The 25330-nt window shown below is 43.2% G+C and overlaps 1 protein-coding gene across 2 annotated transcripts in view; it reads right to left on the bottom strand.

Annotated features, from left to right (window-relative positions):
- The window catches only part of LOC143490607 (SH3 and multiple ankyrin repeat domains protein 2-like), a 203531-nt gene that overhangs the window by 109274 nt on the left and 68927 nt on the right, over positions 1–25330 (bottom strand). For both annotated transcript variants that reach the window (XM_076989141.1, XM_076989140.1), the window contains exons 4-9: positions 21672–21875; positions 19373–19444; positions 17847–17955; positions 4375–4526; positions 4017–4184; positions 2298–2414 (exon numbers count right to left, since the gene is read on the bottom strand). In XM_076989141.1, coding sequence (XP_076845256.1) covers positions 2298–2414; positions 4017–4184; positions 4375–4526; positions 17847–17955; positions 19373–19444; positions 21672–21875 — 822 coding nt within the window. The remainder of the gene's footprint in view (positions 1–2297; positions 2415–4016; positions 4185–4374; positions 4527–17846; positions 17956–19372; positions 19445–21671; positions 21876–25330) is intronic.

The raw sequence follows: 25330 nt of genomic DNA, 5'->3' as shown, positions 1-25330 counted from the left end.
TCCCCATGTTCATGCTATTTCATTTATTCATGCTATCTTCATGCTGGTTCTGAAGTAACCTCTTTGCTAGTTCTGTAATAATCCCTTTGCCTGGAGTCTGACCTGTTTCCTTTTTCTAGAGCTTGTATGTGTCACAGCCTCCAACTCCGGGAACTCAACTTCCCATCATGCCCAACAACGATGACAATCCTCCTCCCCAGATTATTAGGCACCTGTTGCTCATTAACAATCTCTATATAAGACCTACCATAACAAATGTTGTTGTGAAGTATTGCCTATATTTCTGAAAACATACCGAGCGTTATACATGTCTGTTCTGGTTCCCTTGTTCGGTCTGGTTTGTTATTCTCCATTGTCTCTTAGGATTTGCCCACTCATACCTCTGCTCAGTTTGATTGTTTCTGGTATACTGACTCAGACTGTCCTTGACTACTCTTTAGTACTACGTTTGCTATTGTTACTTACCGCTGTGGGATTGAGCCATGAGTCGATCTCAGCTAATAAAGAGATAATTGCATTGAAGTCTGCAAGCGTCTGTGTGTGCCTCATGTATCCAACGTCACAGTATGCTGGAAACTGCTCTCAGTTAGACCAAACCATTGGTAATGCTGCAGTTGGTTTATGACGTCTGTGCACCATGCAAGCAATTATGTCAGGATTTGAACCTGTGGTCTCCTGAAACCACAGAGGGGTGTGTCACTGAAAAAGGAAGTGAATTTTAAAAAGTCTAATATATTCTGAGGATGCATTGATATTCTGGGGTACTGTCAAAAACATCCTTTACAGTCATCCTTACTATGACTTTTTTAGCTTTGCAAAATTTGAATAGTATGGCCAAATGACACTGATAAGGTGATCCCAGAACAGCATCTGTGTTCTGCGTAGTGTAGCTGTGTTCTGCGCTGTGTAGCTGTGTTCTGCGCTGTGTAGCTGTGTTCTGCGCTGTGTAGCTGTGTTCTGCGCTGTGTAGCTGTGTTCTGCGCTGTGTAGCTGTGTTCTGCGTAGTGTAGCTGTGTTCTGCGCAGTGTAGCTGTGTTCTGTGTAGTGTAGCTGTGTTCTGTGCAGTGTAGCTGTGTTCTGTGCAGTGTAGCTGTGTTCTGCGTAGTGTAGCTGTGTTCTGCGTAGTGTAGCTGTGTTCTGTGCAGTGTAGCTGTGTTCTGCGCAGTGTAGCTGTGTTCTGCGCAGTGTAGCTGTGGTCTACTCAATGTATCTGTGTTCTGCTCAGTGAAGTTGTGTGCTGATTACTTCACCACAGACCTGTGAAATATGCTGCAACACAGTCCAAATGTGTTCACAACACGCTGAGACAGCTTTACAAGAAGCTTCACAGTGCCCATGACAGAGCGTGTCGACCACAAATCAAAATGTGCACTAACGTTATAACTTGTTCCTATATATAGAAGAAGAAATGACACAAACACATGCACACAGGCAAGTGTAAACAAGCAGCAGAAAATAACAGAAATAAAGCTGACAAGCTCATTAATACACACACACAAACACAGCACATATACTGTGGCATACACTCATTTACATAGGCACACGCAATCCTACAATAACATGATATTTACAGTTGGTTTATTAAAAATGCTTTTCAGTAAAAGTCAACAACAAAAACTCCAATAACAAATGATAGTCCAATGAAGGTAATTTAAAAACCAGGACATTTCTTCACTTTAAAAAAAACCCGGGATGCCCGGGACAGGACGTGAAATACGGACATGTCCCGGGAAATACGGATGTTTGGTCACCCTACATAAACACACCCACGCATAGACACACACACACACACACACACACATATACACATAGACACACACACACACACACACCCACACACATAGATATGCGCACACACAAACATGCACACTCTCACACCCACACAGACACACTCCCACACACACACACACACACACACACACACATTCACACACGCACACAAACTATATTAAGTGCAATCCTTAAGTGCATGTAGGAACACTGTTCAGAGAAAGTGCACTGCACAGTGAGACGGGTTCACCCAGCAACGTTCCTGCTGTCTCAATAACACAACCACAACCCCCACATCAGGGAATATGAAAACCTACATCAGGCTGAGTAAAAACAGCATGTCACACAGTCCAGTTCAGCCAGAAAAATACACAGAATTACACAGAAAAAATAATGGCAGCACATGACACCACACCTCTCAGCGCACACACACACACACACACACACACACACACACACACACACACACACACACACACACACACACACCTCTCAGCACACACACAGGCACGCACACACACACACACCTGGTTGTAGAGGGCACAGATGTGCAGGGCGGTGTTTCCAGATGCATTCTGGGCACTCATATCTGCTCCATAGAATAACAGGTGCTCGAGGTGCTGGACATGGCCATGTCGACAAGCCTGTGTACACACACACACACACACACACACACACACACACACACACACACGTACAAGCACACGCACACATTCACATACACACATAGTGTTTTGATTTGAGATTATATCTGAAAAGCTGCTTGGAGATTACATAGATAAAAACTGAAAAAACAAAGATTTTCTAAGAGTTTAGTCAATGGGTGAGGTAAGTTAAAAAATTTAAAGTAATTTTCATCTGAAATAGTAGGTACATAATAATGGCCTTCATCAACTGTATTTGTGCTCTGATTTGAATAATTACAATTCCTATACAAGGATTCCTGTTCACTTTCTGTACAAATATCTCGAGGTCTTGCTCTCCAAAAGGATGTAAGGTCAAGACATATGATACAGTGTTTGACTTCAGAACCATTAAGCACACTGAATTCATGGATGCACACTGAACAGGTAGCCAAAATAACTGTTATACATGCAAGTGTTTTAATATTTCAGAACATTTCTAGTCATCTTTGATATAATGTTTCAGAGAAGTCTAGGCCTATGCCTTATACTGATGTATACTGAACTAACTATCATCTGGTTATAATGCAATCTATTTTTGGCATCTGGCACAACTACATAATCAGAATTGCCACTAGATGGCAGTGTGGCATAAATAAATATGACAGCATTTCCATTTTTCAAAGTGTTAGGTTTCAGACAATGACATATTCATCAGTTGGCCAAAAAAATGGAAGTGACACATCCATCAGCTGAGGAAGGCGTGTCTCCACAATAATAGAAATGTTAAATATTCAAATACCAGGACTGTTGCAGGTCAGAGTCTTGAGAACAGGCAACATGCATGGACAAAAAAATACACCTTGTCTTTTAAGTGTTCAAAAGTCAAAACAACTGGCAACAGTCACACATTAAAGCATGTACTCTTGCAAATGGACCTAGAATGAAAATCAAGTCCCAGGGTGCAGCTGAAATTGTGCTCGTTTAATTAAATTGTTTTCATTTGCTGAGGTTTATGTTTGTTTACTAAGATGTCATTTGCTTAAGATGGCCATGCTGTGGTTTGTTTGTTGTCTGGGGGGACAGTGCTGTGAGAGGCGTCCAAGGGGGACTCTCTCCAAGACAGGGAAAGGGGCGAATCTTAGCTGGAAGACAGCAGGCTCTCTGATTGGCCTGTGCATGGGATGAGGGGCGGAGCCTTGGGCAGAGGGCCTGCTTAGGAAGGGCTAATCATCAGAAGGAAACAAAGCTGGTGTGGACTCTTTGATGTCTGGAAGGAAATGGTTGCCTAGCATCATCACTTACTGTACGTGAAGGCACACAAATACACACACACATATACGTACATGCCTCTCAAAGTTCAACAAATGTACACAATAAAACAAGGTCCATCAGTAGTGATTTGTTCAGGCACAGACATGGACAACCCTAACAGGGTTGCCTCTCCAAAACGGTATGTGTTTCAAAGCAGTGGGGGAGGGCCTTTGTTGCCAGGAACATCATCTCAGTAACCATGCACAGCATCTGTTGTCTATGCACTCGTCTCCCTCATTTGCAACTGTCTAATCAGTGAGGAGCAAAAACCGGCATGTGACTGGTGTACAGCGAGGGGTCAGAGTTCACCTGGTGGACCTCGTGCCAGCCATTCTCGTCCTGGCAGCAGACGGAGGCGTGTTCATGGAGGAGGAGCTCGCAGCAGTATGGGTCTCCGCCCACCATTGCAGTGTGGTACAGCACCGTTAAGCCACGGCTGTCCTTGTAGTCTGGCGACGCCCCCAACTCTAGCAGGGTCTGAATGCGACAAGATGACATGTGTGGTATTTATGACAGCAGCATCAGACAATGTGTGATTACAGCAGTACGTCAAAGAGCACCCACTGCCCCTGTCCCTCCCTTCACTTTATCTCCTATCACCATGTTTCTCTCTCTCTCTCTCTCTTTCTCTCTCTCTCTCTTTCTATCTCTCTCTCTCTCTCTGTACCGTGAGGGTAACTTGGTTTTTGGCACGTGCTGCTTTGTGCAGTGCGGTCATGCCATCCTTAGCCCTGAAATCCAGGTGAGCTCCTCCATTCTTTAGTGCCTTAATGATCTCCGCCACATTCTCCAGGTGTGCGGCCAATGTGAGAGGAGTCTCTGCGGAGAGGAAACACATGCGCACACAAACACAGAACAAACAACATGCAAACAAGCAGAAGTCTGTGTCAGAAAGCCATCAGGGATGAGGCACACCTTTCATAAGACACTAGTGGTGTGAGAACATTCATGAATGTGCAGATGTCTGTATCTATATGTGTTTTAGTTTACTGTTATTACTTACAGATTATTAGCTCGGTGCCTTCCATCTTTTCCATTGTGTGTGTGTATAAAATAATCTGGAATCTGGAACTCTTTGTGTATATCTGCACCAATATAATTGTACAGCTCTGCATTGAACAGCCAGAGGCACACATTACTCCACACATGACTCCACACACGACTCCACATATGACTGCACACACAACTCCCCACACGTGTGCAAACCCAACCTGCTTTTTGGAGATTACTAAAGTGTCCATTGTCCAGCACTCTTGCTCTTACGTTCTTACTGGACTGTACAGTGTCTTTTTCCACACTTGTTCTTATCTTTTTACTACACTGTATGGTATCTCCTTCCACTCCTACTCTCACATTCTTACACTCTACTGTATCTCCTTCCACTCTTTCTCTCATATTCTTACTACACTGTACGGTATCTCTTACTCTTATTCCTACGTTCTATCTACACTGTATGGTATCTCCTACTCTTGTTCCTACGTTCTAGCTACACTGTATGGTATCTCCTACTCTTGTTCCTACGTTCTATCTACACTGTATGGTATCTCCTACTCTTGTTCCTACGTTCTATCTACACTGTATGGTATCTCTTACTCTTGTTCCTACGTTCTATCTACACTGTATGGTATCTCCTACTCTTATTCCTACATTGTAACTACACTGTACGGTATCTCTTACTCTTATTCCTACGTTCTAACTACACTGTATGGTATCTCCTACTCTTGTTCCTACGTTCTAACTACACTGTATGGTATCTCCTACTCTTATTCCTACATTCTATCTGCACTGTATGGTACCTCCTACTCTTATTCCGTACGTTGTAACTACACTGTACGGTATCTCCTTCCACTCGTTGCCCTTGGTGTTGTCGGCCTCACAGGGTCAATCAGTTCTCTATGAACCCCCTGACCCCCTGAACCCCCCATGCCCCACTGAAGAAGCTGGAACAGCGCCCCCTCTGGCATGCTCACACTCATCCACCCCCCTGCATCTCTGTGGAAACACAAGTGTGCTCATTTTGGCTCTGCTAAAAGCCAGTGGTGTCATCCTGCTGGTTTGGAGCAGCACATCCCAGTTCCTCTGCGAAGTATCCAGAGCTGCAAGCTGCTATAATAACAGGCAATTTTCGTGGTTACACGCTCCATATTGTGAGTGATAATTGCCTCTTATTGCCCACTCCATCTTCACCTGGTTGTCTGAAACCAATAGCAACAGACATGAGAGTGCTATCTGACAAAAGACGCTGAAAAGGATAATAGACTCACAGTCTCTAAGTTAACATCCCACTAGAAAATGAAGTGAGTGTTAGTGTAAAGCACCTCTCTTTCTCAGGGGGCTCTGGATTGGGTCATACATGCTGATAGTGTTTGACATTAATGTGTGTTATGGGTTCATTTACACTGCAGTACATGGAGGGTGTTTCCAAAGAAACCAAAACATCAACCGTCCCTATAAAGCTTTTATTCTAAAAGAGTCTTAACTTTTACTCCTCTCTCCCTCACACACACACACACACACACACACACACACACACACACACACACACACACACACACACACACACACACACACACACACACACAAACACACAAACACGCACACATGCTGAAAAACACTCATACACATCTATAAACAGCCTGAAACTGTAGCTGCCAATACTGTAGCAGCCATGCTGTATTTAAAAATCAATGTGATTGATTGTGTTAAAGGGCAGCAGGTGAATTGTGACTCAGGTCTTGGACATGACTTGTGAAGAATGCTAGAGCTTCACTATGAGCAGGTGGAGGCCAAGACCAGGACTAACCTGCCATGATCGCACACACACAGGCGTCTTTAAGAGCGGGGAGGTAATGCTGAGATATTGATTCATCTATAGACAAGCATGCTTCTCAGACACGATTCTCTACAGAGGATTATATAAAATATATTGAACAATAATCACTTTTATTTCAGTGTATTGGTCTGAGATGTTAAGATGGAATTTGTTTTTAAAAAGGTTATACTGAAGTATATCAATTGATACTAGGTTCAGAAGGCGTGCTTGTGTGTGTATGAGTGTGTGCATGTATGGGTGTGTGCGGGTGTATGGGTGTGTGTGGTTGTGTGTGGGTGTATGGGTGTGTACATGTATGGGTGTGTGTGGTTGTGTGTGGGTGTATGGGTGTGTTGGTGTATGGGTGTGTTGAGGGCCTACTGTCATAATCATAGGAAGTGTGTTGCCTCACAAAGTTTGAAACAAATCGTCTCTGTGCCTTTAAGGTTTCTGCAGTGTGAAGTGAAAATTGCTAAGAAAAGGTTTCCTTTAGCCCCTCTGCTGGTGACCCAAAGTTCACGACCCCAGGACTGAGGAAATCCTTCTTATCAGATTCACCAGGACCTGGTCTGAGAAATTATGGCTTCCACCAAGGAAATTGTTTATGTTGTTTATCTAATGCATTCCTAACCAGAAAGCATCACCTTTGGAATTTACAAAATACCTATATCCAAGAATGCCAAAATTAACCATGATTCTTATAGCTCTATATTCTGGGATAGGTACTGGATTCTAACCCATTTTAGAGGAAGCAGCTCTTCAAGACCATTCCAAAGACACCAAACATGGACTTATGATAATAAAGAAAATTATCAATTATAGCTGAAAAATACAGGATTATATTTTCATGTAGCCAGCAATATTCAGTTTCTGGAACCTAACTAGACAATTCTAAACTATGCTTTCAGGACTGATGTTTGAACATAAAAAATTAAATCCTGTCTCATTATTAGGGGTGACCTGCAATAGTCGCTGATTCGACTATAGTCGACTATACCCCCTAGTCGACTATGAATGTCATAGTCGAATGTACCATTCTAACTGCATGGGGGTGCCCAAGGATGCAGCTAAGCATTAGTTGTTACATGAAATGTCTTTGTTTTCGTTATATATAGCCTTTTGTCAAATAGAATCGTCCTAATTTCTGTTAATAAATATTTTTAAATTATGTTTGCGCATTAACAATAGGCATCTTCCTTACTACACAATAATAAATCACACCCTGCTGTTGCACAATCCAAACGAGTGGAGCTGAACACGCTACAGAATACGCGCAGCATCTGCCGAGATTATAATGGCCACTAAAAAACTTCAAAAGAATTTTGAAAAACATAAAGATGAATCAAACAAAGTAAAGTGCAAGTTGTGTCATCAACGTCTTTCATTTCGCACTACAACAACCAACATGGCATACCATTTTTCGTAAGGCGAAAAAAAACGTTTGTCGTTTCAGTCGTGTTGTCTCGTCGCATCTCGCCAAGTAGGTCTATAAACATTTTTTGTTGTTGTTTGCTTTTAAACCCCGTTACTTGAACCTTTCCTTGTATTTTTTTTGCTGTTGTGTGGCAATTTTTTAATATTTTCAGGCAGGCATATTTTATTTAAAATATTTCTGACATTTTGCACAGTGCCTGTCTGACAGTTCGATATGCGCACTGCGCACTGATGGTTAACGTTCTCTAATGTTAAAAAAAAAACCAAATAAGTAAATAAATAAAAGCTGAATAAAGCCAACCTGTCACGGTGAGGCGGCCCCCTACCGGTCGCCTCTGTCCACAGCGGCTGTTGTTGTTGTTGTTTGGTGACGTCATGTGCGTCCCTCAGGTGGGCGGAGCCCGTGATCCGTCTCACCTGAGGGTCGTTTGTTTGCCTATATATGTCTTGTCTTTGTACCAGTTGACCGCTGGTCATTATATCCTTAATTTGGATCTTTTGCATGGGGATTTTTGCACGAAGGGTTTTTTTTTCCACTTGGAGATGGAGAGTGTATGACCATCATCCTCAAGACCAGAGATCCCAGCTCCATGTAATGGATACTGCATGTGAAGGCCTTACAGGGAATCGGTGTAGGGGTACTCTACTCGTCGCGTAAAAACTAGGGGTGGGACGTGATTAAGAAAATTAATTAATCGAAATTAATCGCATTTTAATCGCATTTCAGTATTTAACATGAGAAATGTTAATTTAAGTTTGATTGATGAATGAATCAATTAACATAATCATAAACTTCAACATTTTTCCACCAGTCTACTACATGTGTTGGGATTGAGGAAAGGAGAGTAGGTAGGAACTCCATGAGCATTCTTGGGTGGGTAGCAAACCAAGCCCTGATGAGTTGGCTAAGGTGGAAATTCACATTGTCCCATACAATGACGTTGTGTGGTAGGTGAGGCCCTACGAGACCTCTCTCATTTTCAGGGTTCAAATCGATGTAAAGGTGATCCAAGAAAAATAAGAGCTTCTCTGTATTGTATGGACTAAGACTGGGGATATGGGTGACCACACCATTCTCAGAAATGCCAGCACACAGTCAGATTGCCCCCTTGCTGGCCTGGAACATCCACTGTGGCCCGTTGGCCAATAATGATGGAGGAGACGGTAGACCGAGGCACTTTGGGTTGAACTCGTTGACCTGCCTCTGCCATTGTGAGGTGATGGTTTACAGTATACCATGGTCAATGAGCGTCTCCCGAATTTCATCTGGGACAACACAGTGTGATCGTGCTCCTTGGTCTCTTCCCCCGTCCCACTACCACGTACCCACACTCCCCCTCTTCCTCATCTTCTTCCACCTCTTCCTCGAGCAGGAAGTTGCCTTCTAGCTTGTGTTGGGCTAGTTGCCTCCATGTTCAGAAATTGTATTGGTCCTAGTCAAGCTCTCTATGTACAGACCTACATGATTGATAGCATTCACAAGCATGGACAGCACCTGTCAATTATCTATCTGATTGGTTATCTGAAATGTGTGATCCTCCTCCTTCATCAGTAAGTGTACAAAAGGCCCTACAGGAGCGTAACCATTTAACTGGCTACCCCATGGAGCAACTTCAGCGAAAATACAAGCATTTGGTTGGTCTGCCAATACAGCCCTTCAAGACTGTCAGACCCCTTCTACTCATCGAGAGTGACCACCCACATCTCATTACTCCCATGGAGCCGGTCCGGTTGGGGCATCCGGGAGGCCCTGCCGCAGTTCGTACGAGGTTGGGCTGGGTGTTACAGGGGCCTGCTAGTATGGTACACCAGACGGCTTGCCCACACCAGTGCTTGGTGACATCGGTACCAACTCAGGTGAATGAGCTGATGGGCTATGTGGTGAAATTATGGCAAGTTGATACGGTGCCATTCAGAAGTGATAAGCTGGTCACCCGCTCCAGACAGGATCATGAGGCTGTAAGCCTCCTTGAGATGTGAACCTCACGTGTGGATGTGGATGGTGTCCTCCGTTATGCCACACCGCTGCTCTGTCATACAAACATGCCCTGCCTTCAGGCCACTAAAGACGCCGTCATGCCATGCCTGAGGAGGGTTGAACGGAGATTGTCTAGAGATCCTGAGTGGGCCAGTGCCTACAAGGCAGAGATGGGAAAACTGATTCAAGCAGGATCAGTGAAGAAGCTCGAGACTCAACAGCTGTCTGAGGAAGGGGAAGCCTGGTATGTTCCCCATCACATGGTCAGTCACAACGGCAAGAACCGATTAGTGTTCAACTGTTCTTATCAGTACCAAGGGCAAAGCCTGAATGAACACTTACTTCCTGGACCAACATTAGGAGCATCTTTGCTAGGGGTCCTTCTGAGGTTCCGCGAGCATGCCACAGCCATCTCAGGTGATATCAAAGGTATGTTTCACCATGTTCAGTCATGTTTCCGCCTACTCCCTGAGGATCGCGCCTTGCTACGCTTCATATGGCGTGACTTAGCCCAGAATGAGCCTGTAGCAGTATATGAGTGGCAAGTACTGCCCTTTGGCACAACGTGCAGCCCTTGCTGCGCCACATTTGCCCTGCAGCGACATGTTACAGATAACAGCCAGCCCGGGGACGAGGTAAGATCCTCAGTCAAGAGATGCTTCTATGTCGATAATTGTCTGCAGAGCTTCCCGACCGTGACTGAGGCTAAACATCTCATTGATTTGACTTGCACCAGTGGGCCAGCAATGAGCCCGGGGCTATTAGTCACCTGCCTGAAGAGGCCCGATCAAACAGTGCTGAACTCTGGCTCAGTCTCGAGAAGGTTGACAGTCCCGAGTCCACCCTGGGTCTTAGTTGGAACTTTCAGGAAGATCTCCTTGGTTACAAGCACCGTCCGGTTCATTATGGCGTCCCGACTATGCGTAATATCTACAAGGTGCTCGCCAGTCAGTACGATCCTTTGGGGTTCATCTTACCCTACACCACCCGAGCCAAGATGTTAGTCCGGCACCTGTGGGACAAGCACAGAGGCTGGGATGACCCGAATTTACCCCCTGACCTCCTTCAGCAGTGGAGGGACTGGGAGGAAGAGTTGCAGTTTTTACCTCTGGTTGTCTTGCCACGGCCGTACTTACCTAAGGATGCAGATCTATCTGATGTCCAGCGAGAAGTGCATGTGTTCTGTGACGCTTCAGAACAAGCCTATGGCTCAGTAGCCTACCTACGGACTGTTGACGGTCAAGGCCAGACCTATCTGTCATTCTTGTTGGGCCGGTCAAGAGTTGCACCCAAACGACTGCTTTCTATACCCAGACTAGAACTTTGTGCCGCACTTACAGGTGCACAACTCTCTCAGATTGTGCAAAGGGAGCTTACCCTGAACATAGACAGAACAGTCCTGTGGTCAGATTCCACCACAGTATTGACATGGCTCAAGTCTGAATCTTGCCGTTTCAAGGTCTTTGTGGGCACTCGAGTTGCCGAGATCCAAGACCTGACAGATCCTCATGCCTGGCGGTATGTAGATTCAGCCAGGAATCCCGCCGACGACATCACAAGGGGAAGGACGCTGCAGCAGCTTGCAGAGGCCAATAGGTGGAGTCAAGGGCCATCCTTCCTTCTACAGAGTCCAGATCGATGGCCAGAGCAGCATACTACCGTGCTGGGAGATGACCTCACGGAGGTCCGTCGATCTACAACCTGCGGCACTGCCTCTGCCGTGTTGAACTCTTCAGATGCGGACCACAGCGAGTTCCATACCTGGGGGGAGCTCCTAGAGAGCACTGCACGAGAGTTATGTGGAACGGGCGATAAGAGCAGTCAACCTACGGCCGAACATTACCGCGACGCGGAGCAAGTTATCCTGAGCAGAGCCCAGCTGAGCAGCTTCCCAGAGGAATTCCACCGTCTGAGAGATGGTAAACCTATTCCCAAGAGCAGCCGACTGATAGCTTTATCTCCCGAGTTTGATGGAAGCGTAGAGCTTATCCGCGTGGGGGGGAGACTTCGCAGATCGGAGCATCTAGAGTTTAATACCCTACATCCAATCATCCTAGAGCCAGCACATCCAACAACCAAGCCGCTGATCCAGGATTTTGACCGACGTCTGCGACACCCAGGTCCAGAACGAGTGCTCGCTGAGATCCGCCGCTCTTACTGGATCCTGCGAGGACGCAAGGCGATCCGCCGTCTCCAGAGCAGCTGTGCTGATTGTCGTCGGTGGAAGTCGAAACCTGCTGTGCCTAAGATGGCTGACCTCCCTGCAGCCCGCCTTCGTCTGTTCAAGCCCGCCTTCTATTCCACTGGAATGGACTGTTTCGGGCCACTAGGGGTCAAAGTGGGGCGGCGGGCTGAGAAGAGATGGGGGATTGTCTTTAAATGCCTGACTACTAGAGCTGTGCATCTAGACATCCTGACCTCTATTGATACTGACTCATTTCTGATGGCTCTTCGGAGATTCATCGCACGAAGAGGCAGACCTGCGGAGCTGTTCTCAGACCAAGGGACCAATTTCCAGGGAGGTGAGAGAGAGCTTAGAGAAGCATTCACAACGTTGTCTCCAGTCTTGCAACAACAACTATCCAAGCAGATGATTTCCTTTCATTTCAATCCCCCAGCTGCACCTCACTTTGGGGGTGCATGGGAGAGGGAGATACGTTCGGTGAAGACTGCTCTCTATACTACAGTGGGCGCACAGGCAGTCTCAGAGGAGGTCTTACGGACTGTGCTACTTGAGGTTGAAGGCATCCTCAACTCCAAGCCACTGGGCTACGTTTCCTCTGATGCGAGAGACCCTGATCCAGTCACACCCAATGTCCTCCTGATGGGGCGGCCAGATGGATCTCTCCCGCAGGTGGTTTACCCTAAGGATGAGCTCCTGAGCCGCCGCCATTGGAGGCACTCCCAGGTACTAGCAGACCACTTTTGGTCGAGCTTCATCCGCTCATACTTACCTGGTCTTCAGTCACGCCAGAAGTGGCGTTCTACACTAGCGGATCTAACAGAGGACTCTGTAGTCATGATTGTCGACCCCCAGCTCCCCAGAGCTCTGTGGCCAATTGGACGGGTCATCAAGGTCCACCCTAGTCCAGATGGACGAATTAGATCGGCTGATGTGCAGGTAAAGGATAGAGTATACACACGACCTGTCGCCAGGCTGGTCCTCCTTCCAGCTCTCCCGTCTGATGAAGATGAGAAGAGTCCCGCAGCTCCAACCAGTGTGCAGCCATAGAGCCCTTTTGTTTTAAGCAAATGTATTCTATACATTTGGGGGCGGCTGTACAAAAGGCCCTACAGGAGCGTAACCATTTAACTGGCTGGACGTGACGTCATCACTCTGGCAGTTCGTTTCAGTTGGTCTTTGTGGGGAGCCCGTTGTGCGATGTTCGTCGAGGGATTTTGATTGTATATAGTGCATCGTTCGTGCGTACATGACTTGTAAGTTTATTGTTGTTCTGGATGGCGGAGGATGTAATGTAGTAGTAGTTGTAATGTAATATGATCACGTTTGCGTTCGTGTGATCACGGCGCTTTGAGTTCACCGCACGGGTTTAGCTAACTTGTTAGCGGTTAGCGTGTGATTATTAAGTTAGTTCAGTTACGATGACTTGTTTCTTTACAGTGTGTGTTATGTCCGACCCTTACGTTTGTATGTTTGTTACCTTATAACTATTTACATAGCATACTATTTCGCTGTTATGAGTAGTTACATATTTCGTGGTACAGTGTTATTGAGTCATTAAGACAATTGCATATATTCGCCACCAGAGGGTGCAAAGGCACCAGTTGTACTGTTTATTCTATTTGTGCTTGTTATCTGTAAATGGAGATTATACATCTCATATCTGTATTTGTATTTTCAGAACCACACACACAACTACACATTTGCACTATACACAGCCATCCTGTAACACACACCTCACATTCATATCCCTGCCTTGAACTGAAGAATAAAGAGTTGAATGCATTTTGGCCTCAAGTGGTGTTCTGGCCGACACACCGGGGTTGAATATAGCAAAAGAGGGTAGACCAGTGACCAGCTCTAACTCTCAAGTTTAGTCTTCACTACAGTAAGGTTCTAGTTTCAGATGTTCAATTACAGTCATGAATTTACCAAATGTATCAAGAGGTTGGTATGTGGTATTCGTGGTATAATGCTATATAATATATATGGTATAATGTTGACTAATTTTTACAATTGAACAGATTGTTGTGCATGCAATGGCTTATACAATGAAATATGTATGACATATTTTGGAGAGAACAGCCATTGGACTGAAGATCAGCTAATCAGTTTAGATCACCATGATCAAATTACTAGGAAATTGTGCTAAATGTAGGCTAACTGTGCTAACTGTATGCTACTTGTTCTAAATCATTTGCAAAGATGCACTGGGATATTTGAGACATGTACAAAGACATTTGCAATTTGATTAAACTAATGAGAAATGCTATTATGTTGTGAACAATTGCCAAGGGGTTTCCAGACTTGACCATGTTCTTTTGAGAATGTAATCTCGGTTTCAAGAAATTAGCCAAACCAACCGAGGAAAACTGCAAATTGTTCAAACATTTCATAGTGAAAACATGTATGTAAATTCAGAAATGTGCTCTCTGCTGTAATGCTGCACATTGACATAAATTCTGACATTATTTAATTTTTTTGTTTTGCATTCTTACACCATAACTATATACCCATTGACTATCTCAAAGGGGTGGCAGAGATTCCATTTTCACACTCAACAAGAAGAGGCTGTATGTGCTCAGGTTGTTTTGAATTTGTAGTGTAGGTTTCTAATTTTGCAGTTTTTCCAGTCAGTCTTTTTTGAATTTCAATCATATTTGTGTTTGTCAACAAATTGGAGTGCGAACAATACAGTCAAACAACATTGCTGTACAAATTGGATTCCAGTTCAATGTCTTTCTATCAGTCTCCCACATACAGTGATGTGTAACTTAGTGTTTTGTGTAAGTTTGTATTTTGTGTGTAACATGTATTGTTTCATGTGATATTCCATAGAATGTGCAACATTCTTGAAATCAAAAGGTTAGCTAGTTTCCATCAGAATATACTTACAGTCTGCACTGACTGTGACTTATAGTTGCAATGACAACATGACTAAGTATACTAAAATACTAAATATTTTGACTGCCTTGTTCATAGGAAATTGCACACAGACTAGATATTCTGATGGCACTGACAAATTGATTGACCTAAATATTTGCTTTTGAGGCAAAAACTAAGAATTTGAGTGAAGTATGTGAAGGTCTTTTGCAGGTATTTCATTGTGTTTTTCTGTTTGCACTAACAGTTTTGAGAAATGCACTTGTTGTGATGCCAATGTAAACCATGATGTGAGAAATGTACCAAATTGAATGAGAAAAACTGTAATCACTTATGATACTAATATCACATCTCTTTTATTCTTTTTAGTTATTGTTACTATTAAGTTGCGTACCTCCTCAGCTCCAGTATGGTTAAGGAAGCCTGTTAAGTCATAGGCTTTGGAAGAGTGAACATTATTGAAATACCTCATGAAATATATTCTGACAAACCAATTCTTTATTCCTAAATGATCCAGGAAAGGTATACAATTTCTGTGTCTGTTGATATGTAACTTTTTCTCTCTTTGCCATGCTTCTGTGTCTTAGATGTTGCATTTCTTTTGTTTACAACTGGAGGGAAGTGCATTAACTTCAATACTAAATACCTAAATACCATCAATACTAAAACTCCGTAACCTATTAAAAAAAGTTAGTTGAAGTTGGAATTTGGAGTTGGAAAGAAGCCAAAACATTGCTACAAGAAATGTGGCCGAAACGGTAAACCGCAAGGGAATGCAATAATTAAATATTTAAGTATATTAAGTAAAACCAAACATTTGTTTAGCCAATGAGTTCATTTAAATTTGCTCTAACATGGGTCGCAAAATTATCTTGTCTATAGATAGATAGATAGATAGATAGATAGATAAATAGATAGATAGATAGAACCTGGGTTTATTTTGGACCTCAAAATACCATGTATTCTGCCTTCATTCATCATGCTGCTTTAATGACTGCGGTAAAGTTGATTTCACATTCGCATATTCGCATATTCGGAATTCTTTCTTCAATAACTTTAAGACAGTATGAGCAAAAGTGCCAAAATAGTAACTAAAATTAATACCTATTTTTTACGTCCTATTGTACTTTGCTTATGTCAGGAATAGACATATTTTAAATTGTAGACAACATGCTATTTAAAATGTACTATTGATAGACGCTACAGCGTCTAAGACACCATCTACAAATTACCTTAACATGGACGCAAAGGGTGGTAGGGCCTAGTGTAAATGTTAGGGTTTTTCTTATTTTTCTATGCATAAAACGCATACTGCAGCCTAGACCGTAAGGCCCAGAGACACCAAACTTGGCAGAAACGTGTAGTCACTTTGCAGGACCATGCTAAAGTACAGAGACCCACATTGACCTGATGGTGGCACTATAGCACAACATTTTGTGTTTTGGTCCATATCTCCCACACCATAGGTCCTAGAAACAAAATTCCACATCAGGTGCATTCCTTGGCTCAAGCCAAACAAAATCATCAAAGTCAAATTTATTTATATAGCGCTTTTCACAACACAGCAAGAACCCTTTAGCTCCGCCCACTTAGATTTTTTGCTAATTTGCATAATATGCAAAACATACTTTTGCCTACTAGTCCTTGGTTTTTCATCGTATTATCAGAATCTTGGTGTCAAAATCCTAATTTACTTCAGCAGCTATATATCAACAATGCTTTGATCAATCTTCATGAAACTTGATCAGCTGATAGGGCACATGACTTTGTGGTCACGGGTCAAAACTGGCAACGATTGTCCTATAGGGGGCGCTACAACATGGAAAAAACTGTTTCTCATCAACCATTGGTCACATCAAGCCAAACCTTTACATGAATCATCAGAGGCTCAAGTGGTAACAAGACATACAATAATGACATCATCACTCAAAAAACATGGCCGCAATGAGGCAAATAATTGGTTTTGGCCATTTGACAGACTTAACATTGGCCAATCAACATCAAGCCTGGCCACTATGCATATCTCAGGACTCTGTGTCATGATGTCCAATTTTGAAACATTTGGCCACTAGGTGTCGCTATTCATGAAAATTGTGCATAACTCATACAAATTTTTGCTTAGGAACATGGAACTTTATTCATTTGATTCCTTCCAGTACACCTGACAACTTTGCAATTACAAGTTCTATTAAAAATGCATAGTTTTCTTACATTCATCATTCTTTTATAGACTGAGGTCCTTGTAAGGTATGTCAACTTTGGTTCAAATTGGCATTTTGGGTTGGTTAACATTGGTTTAAATGGTTTGTGGAGTTTTCTGTTTCATAGTTTAATTTCAGTTGGTTTGTCCTTCCTCTGATTCAGTTAATAGCTTTATTTAACTCTCTGAACCTAAACCAAGTTTTCGACTTTGTGTCCTATGGATTATAACGTTAAATTCTTGACATCAATTAATCAATAAAATTTGCATTATTGTTGCAAATATATTTAAACCAGTGCTATTGGGTCACTGCACAGACTCTGAGCTTCACCTTTGGTAATTAGACTCATATCATCATTTCATCTATTCCAGTCATAACAAACATATTTCCCTGAAATTTCAGGGTGGTGCCCCTTTATAGTAATTCATAATTAATGAATATATTGCTACAGGAAGTATGGGTGTGTGGATGTATGCGTGTATGGGTGTGTGCGTTTATGGGGGTTTGGGTGTGTGGGTGTATGTGTGTGTGAGTGGGTTTGTGCATGTATGGGTGTGTGTGTTTATGGGTGGGTGTATGGGTGTGTGCATTTATGTGTGTGTGTGTGTGTGTGTGTGTATGTGTAGGGTGTGTGAGTGTTTGGTCATACCCCCTGTTTCTGGATCGTGGTAGTTAGGGTCCAGCCCTCTGTCCAACATTTTTGAGACTTTCTCTACCTGGTGATTTTGGATGTACTCTATAAACTTCCTTAAGTTGGCCTATAGAAGAGAGAGAGAGTTAGAGAGAGAGATAGAGAGAGAGAGAGAAATGGTGATTCAGAGCATGGATGGCACTCTAATCAAAGCAATGAACTTTCCCTCTGATTTCCAGGCCAGTTATAAATAGGTAACAGAGTAGCTCCCCAAACACAGTCAAAATAGGAGACACGAAGAAGAAGAGCAGGATGCAGATGAAGGTCAGAAGAGATGAGGAAGGACTGTGCACCGCTGCAGCCCGTGACGGTGGCGTACAGCACGGAGCCGCAGTGACACTCGGTAAACCCTCCATCACAGAGCAAAGTCAGGAGAAGGACCATGGTAGCAGGAGAGTGAGAGAGTGTCAGAGCAGTGGAGGAGCAGAAAAGAGAGAAAAAGATTAAAGAAGAGAATGAAGCTGAGAGGGTGAAAGGGGACACACACACACACACACACACACACATATATTTATAGGAACCAGGTGCTGGAAGCAGTCCAAATCCCAGCCCAGACTCAGAGGATGTTTTCTCAGACAGACTCAGCTCAAGCTTAAGTGGACTTCAAATGTATCTGAGAGCAGAGCTGGAGACTGAGAGTGGAGGTGGGGGTGGGAGTGGAGGTGGGGGTGAAGAGGGACAATGGAAGTCAAGCGGAAAGGCTGTCTCTCGGTGATTCACATGGCAGTCTGAACCAGCCCCTGACCCAACCTGTCCGGCTGAGCCGAGCTGACGCCAGACTCACTCACACTGCTGACCAATCGACGGCACTCATGATTTCTTAGGCTATCTTAGCTTTTCTAAGCTACAAAATCAAAAGCATTCAGTGAAATTAAAGAGGGAGAGAGACAGCAGGACAGAGAGGGAGAGAGAGAGAGACAGAGACAAAGAGGGACAAGCATGACAGAGAGACAGAGAGAAGCAGCCCTCTGCTCTTGACCCAGAAATGTCCACTTGTCATTGAAGAGCTAAGAAAGAGGGCAATTTTGGATGTGCATGTTTCTGAAGCCCTGTGTTCAGCCATGCTCACATGATCTCAGATACACACACACACACACACACATATATACATGTAGTGCTTCAACGCACACTTCACTTGCACACTTCTTTTATGTGCTGTTGGACAGTTCTGTGTCTCTAACACAAACTGTCAAACTTCATATCATTGAAGCATTCAGGTAATATGATCATTACTGGCCACAGAGATAAAAAGATTAATAAGATCAACACAATGAAAGATGTGAATAAACAGGCAAAAACTGACTTGAAAATCAGTAACAAAATGAATCACACACACACACACACACACACACACACACACACACACACTCGTGCATTATCCATTCTAATAGCCATTCAGTTAAAAGGAGCTGAATCTGGGTAATAAAACATTTTGAAACAGATCTGTCAGACTGGGAGGAACCTCATTTATGCTGTCCACCAACCTTTGTGTGTAGTTTGGCAATCTGTTTCTCGTCTATATTGGGCTCCTTGTAGACTCTGCTTTTATACCGAAACTAGACAGAGGAAAGAAAATGAAAGGCCTTTAGATATCAGATGTAGCAAAAGAACACAGCCATACATCCACCACCACATACACTACACCAAATACTACTCTTTGCTTATTGGTTGTATTCTAACACCTCTGAATATTGGCCAACATTCTTGTGAAATTCTGGCTGCTCTTGCTGAATTTAATGGAGTGAACATGCATTCAGTGCTGCAGTCTTACTAAAGTGTTGATTCTGACAGGCCAGGCAGTATTCACACTCTGGGCTTCATATATCATATATATGGTTCACTCAGGTCTGTATATCGTATATACGGTTCACTCAGGTCTGTAGATCGTATATATGGTTCACTCAGGTCTGTAGATCATATATATGGTTCACTCTGGTCTTTGTTTATATGTTTATATGTCACGCCCAACTCCGCCCTCCTCCCTTGTCCCGCCTTGTTTCCCCATTTCCATAGTTCCCTCTGTCTGTCACGCTCCTGTCCACAGTGTTCTCCACCTGTGTCTCGTTTCACTTCCCCGTTTCTGTGTATTTAGTCTCCCCTGCCCTGGCCTCGTGGTCAGTCGTGGTCCAGTGGCGTGCACAGACATTTTGGGGGGCAAGTGCTCGGGGGGAGGGGGGGCACTTTTTAGCGCACTTCATTATAAAAAAATATTACAAGCACATGTTGAATGAAATTTGACTTTTATTTGTAACATTCTCTAAACGTGAGTTTTCAATGGAAAAAAGTCACACCGCCAACTGATAAAATCCATATCCAATATTAACTATATACAGTCATTGTTAAGTCCTTCAGTTAACTTCTGTTTACCCTCCACTGTCTGCAGGCCTTGTTGCATATATTTTGCAATTAGTAAATCAATATAGGCCTACAATTAAGACAGTAAAAAGACCAAAAAGTAGGAGAAGGAGTTATAGGCTACTGAGTGTTTTCATTACATGAATGCAGATTGGCATTTTTCACAGGTAATGGGGAACTTCCCGTTTCTTCTTTCACAAACGAATGTGATAATTTATGTTGCCTAAAAAAACCTATACGTCAGAAGACGTTCAGCTTAACACATAGATTTGCAAACTCTACCTTAATTATTTGTATGTGGTCGTCCTCACGTTATCTATCATTGATTTGGGCTAGAGTGACTAGTTTATCAGGTCGGCTAAAAATGCTTAGTTTGGTGCTGTATGAGACATTTTACTGCAAAATGATTTCACGTTGGGCTTAGAGGGCAAACGGTAGATTTGAATTTGGTAGATGTGTATGTGACCTGGCTGGTGGGGCACGGGAGAAGAAGTCTATCTGTGACCGTGTGTGCTGTGCTGAAGACGCTTCCTTCCACTCGCTGAACTGAACTGCTGCTGCAGCGCATCTGGTGTTAAAGGAAAAGAGAGGTCGGGTGTGTGCGAGGTGGTGGCTCATTTCAGGGCATTGTTTTTAATCGCTCAGGTTTTCTAAAGATCATTTTAAACCGACCTCAGTAACATGTTAATAATAATAATTTTTTTTTTAAACCGAAGTTTCAAAAGGGCGCTTTCGTTGATAAAGGGCAGAGTTGGTGGTGCTTTAGCACCACCTGATGTCTATATGTGCACGCCACTGTTGTGGTCAGTCGATTGTTGTGAGTACCTCATGTTACCTTGTCCCCGTTGTTCCTCTTCTCTCCTTTTATTTAGTGTATTCTCTTCTCCGTGCTGTACCATCTATGCCTCGCCCATTCTTTCCTCCGTGTATCCTACTTTCTCTCTTGGATCTTGTTTTATCTGTATTCTGTGTTCCATGTGTAGTTCCCTCCGGTTAGTTTACTCTTGTTGTCTAAATAGTGTTTATGAGGTATACACCCTGGTTTCGTTAGTCTATCCTGTCTTTTGTTCCCACTCCGTTTAGTCTCTATATTTGCTCTGCGTATTGTTTGTTAGATTAGCTCCATTAGTCATTCTCTTCTGTTAGTTACTTCGTGTTGCTTATGTTTCCCGTCACTAGTGTACTGTGGTGTTGCGCTGTCTTTAGTGAATATAAAAATTCTCTTTATTTTCATTGGTCTCCTGCATTTGCGTCATGCCTGCTTGTGGTAAGCATAACAATATGGTTCACTCGGGTCTTTGTATATCGTATATATGGTTCACTCAGGTCTTTGTATATTGTATATATGGTTCACTCGGGTCTGTATATTGCATATATGGTTCACTCGGGTCTTTGTATATTGTATAGTTCTCAGCCCCACCCCCTTACCTCCAGAGATGGCACACCCTTGCTGATTGGCTGCGGGTACTCGCGCAGGAGCCGCTCCTCCTCCAGAAACTTGCCGTGGCGACCATTGCAGGCGGCCTGGAAGAGGCCGTAGTTCAGCACGTCCTTCAGGCTCTGGCTCAGCGTGCACAGGATCTGCTGCTTGGCAACCCACACCGTGGCGTCCGGGTTGAACCTCATGCACTTCTGTTGGGCCATCGGGGGGGAAGCAGAAATCTGAGTTCTTGTGTTTGGCACCCGTCTATGGCCAACTACCAACAAAAATTATTTTCAAGCCAGGTTCCATGGCAAAAGGTGTGTGGTGCACTGACAATGCACAATAGGTATTGTGCAGACCAAATCGAACATTGTTCCGGCAGCCACTGTTTACATGCAATTTTTGTAAATCGTGAGCCAGTGAAACAACACGTCAGCCCATTTATGAGGTGTAGATTAGGAAATGAATCCCCCTCATCACTTTGTTATACCCAATAATGAAGGATTCGTTTGTACATACAGTTACACTGTGGCTTTCATTACTGCACAGCTGAAAACAGCAGTGAATTTGGTGCAGACATGCACATGTGTGTGTGCGTGTGTGTGTGCGTGCATGTGTGTGTGTGTGTGTGTGTGTGCACTGCTTGTTACTGGCTAGCGATGTGAGCACTGGATGGAGCAGAAGGCCACGCAGGCTGAGCAGATGCCTGGCATGTCTTCCGTGGCTATTTAAGGCCTCCTCTCGCATATTATCATGTGTTCATCATTATGGCCTGTCACAGCAGCCAGAGGAAACCACACATACATCATGTGCCAGACCGAGGACATTAATTCCTAAAGAATATTCCTATTAGAAGAGGACAGTATTTGCCTAGATGACTAGGGGAGAAGATGAGGATTTTGGACAGAGCAAATACTACTTCCTGGAGGATGACTGGCTACATGTTTGGACCTACAGGGATGGGACCACTCTATCAAGTTCCATCACACGAGATGAAAGCTGGAACATTCAAATGCCATAAACAATTTGTGCTGCGGTCACACAGAGATCAAAATAAAATTGAAAACAGGATGGTAATTCTACAACCTTGTTTGTTCTAACCAAATGTGTTATTTCCTGTGGGATAGAATGACAGAAATGGAACAACCAAACTAAACTTCTTGCTATTACCTAAAGTGGCAGAAGTGCTTCATAACTCCTGTGAAGAGTCTGAATCCATAAAAGAAATGGAACAGTTTATGGGACAGTGAAGGTGCTCAAATGTGCAGTAAATTAGTCCATAACCACTGTGTGCTACCGTCCAAGGCTGAATTATTGAACAGGCCCAGTGGTACTCGCGTCCCTCATGTACCCACACACACCAACTAGCAGTTCAGGTGAAAACATTCACACGGGCAAACATATCTTATGAGAATGGGCCTGTAGTGCAGGTGGAAGGATTTCAGACCGTCTCAGGTTTTCCACATTTTAGTGTATTTCACATTCATTCATTTCACATTTAAAATGGGTTCAGCTCTATTTTGCCTTCATCAGACTATACACAATACTCCATGATGAAGCAAAAAAAAAGGTGTATTTAAAAACTCATTTAAAAATAAACTGAAAAAAATTATAGAAGTATTCAGACCTTTTCTTTAATACTTGGTTAAAGCACCTTTGGCAGCAAGAAGCAGCCTCAAGCGATCTTGGGAATGAATGATTCTACAAACTGGGCAGCCTGGTGCCAATCTCTCCCTTTCTTGTTGGCACAATCTCAGGCAGATTTGGATGGCAGTGCTGGTCCACAGTCATTTTACCAGCTCCACAGACAGTCTGTTGCACTCGCGTCTGGACTGGCTGGGTCACTCCAGGCCTTTTTGCCAAGTTTTCTCTAGCCTCCTACATTTTCCTAGACATGTTTCAGGTCTTTGCCTTGTTGAAAAGTAAGTCTTTGCCCCAGACTGAGATCTTTATTTTTTTTTTTACCCATGATCGGTCTGTATATATATAAAAAAAGATATATATATATATGTCCCCCTCCCCTTCCTCACTAGTGGTCCAGGGCTCCACTGTGTGTGGCTGTAGGGATGGTGGGTGCCTGTTGGTCTTACATATATTTACATTACTGGGAACTGTGGCCAAATAATTCAATCTTCATTTAATCCCTCTCCAAGGCATCTGGTATGCCCTTTAGCAAGGGATGGCTTCTGTCTGGCCATTCTACCATAAAGACCTGATTGGTGGAATGTTGTCCTTTCTGTACGGTTGTCCTAAATCTACAAAAGGGGCCTCCGGAACATATTGATAGTGATCATTAATTTGGTGACCTTAAATAGACAGTGTGCATTTCATTATAAAAAAAAACATTTTAAAAAGGAATATTCCAAAATATGAAAAATGTTCCATATGTACTGTAAAGGAGCCTCCAATGTTCTCTTACAGTACCTCACACACATGCACTTGTGTGCTCACACAGTTCTTTAAATGTATCAGAATCAATGTGTTCAATATTGGAAGAATATTATATATGTCCATTGTGTTGTGGCTTATTACAGGTTTGACTAGTTATTACATTTCACTGTAGCTACCTTTCAAAAAAGCATTTTCCTATTCATAATGTGTATTTTACCTTTACAAAATTAATTTTCTATAATTCACGGGTGTCCTGCAGGTTTTGATTAACATTCCATTGCATATCAGATTTAAATTAACTTTTAAGGCTTCTTCCATTTTTATCAAATTTACCAAACCACACACAATGTCTAGACATAATAAGGAAAAGCTGCAATTAAAGCTTAAATGTGCAAATGTATCGTGCCAAATGGATTCAAATAATGTAAATGTGCTTTACATCTGCAGTCTGCATTACAATGCGCAGGACTAGTATGTACTAAATTAGGAGTGTAGCCACTGTGAAATTTTGTAGGATCATCCTTTGCTAGGTAAGGATTTTTAGTATTCTGTTTTCATTGCTCTGTTTGCTTTCATTCCTGTCTTGGTGTTTCAGACCTCAAAGACATCTACTATGTCAGAAAGTCAAGTGATCTCATCTACCCCCGGCAATCTATACAATCTCAGAAAGGGTTGATTTGTGGGATCTGGAATTACCATTCCACAAAACAGATGGTTTCAAGCCATCCTTACTTGACCCAAGCGCCTTCTCAATTTCTCTTCTCTCAGCACTAAGACTTTATTATATTTTTTATTAACAACTATTGACCCTCCAGAGCTTCTTCAGTCTAAAGCAGTGGTGGTAGGTGGTAGTATGTCGGCTGTTAGGACAACCAACATTTGGCTCCCTTCACTCTTTCCATTTCCTGATGCTAAATGAGACCTGGATCACTCCTGTGAACTCACACACCCACTGTTCTCTCCCTGTACTCCACAAGACCCTGGTGGAGGCAGAGGTACTGCTTAAGCTACACGCCCAGTTCATTTGTTACATCTTAATAATTCATCATTCAAATGTCATGCTGTTTCCTCTTCCATCAGCCTTCTTACTGTTGTCATTTATTGCCCAACAGGAGTCATCACAGAAGACCTGGACATACTTCTTAGTTTCAAATCTTTACAATTCCTCAAGCTAGAATCTCCAACATGTCTCACAAATAGACACAAATAAGACCATAATCAATTAAAACATATAGGCTTGTGGGTAAGGAGATACAGAGTTTGTCCCTGTAAG

This window comes from Brachyhypopomus gauderio, chromosome 2, assembly GCF_052324685.1.
Source record: "Brachyhypopomus gauderio isolate BG-103 chromosome 2, BGAUD_0.2, whole genome shotgun sequence".
In the NCBI taxonomy this organism is placed as follows: Eukaryota; Metazoa; Chordata; class Actinopteri; order Gymnotiformes; family Hypopomidae; genus Brachyhypopomus; species Brachyhypopomus gauderio.
This window is presented reverse-complemented; position numbering and strand designations above follow the sequence as displayed.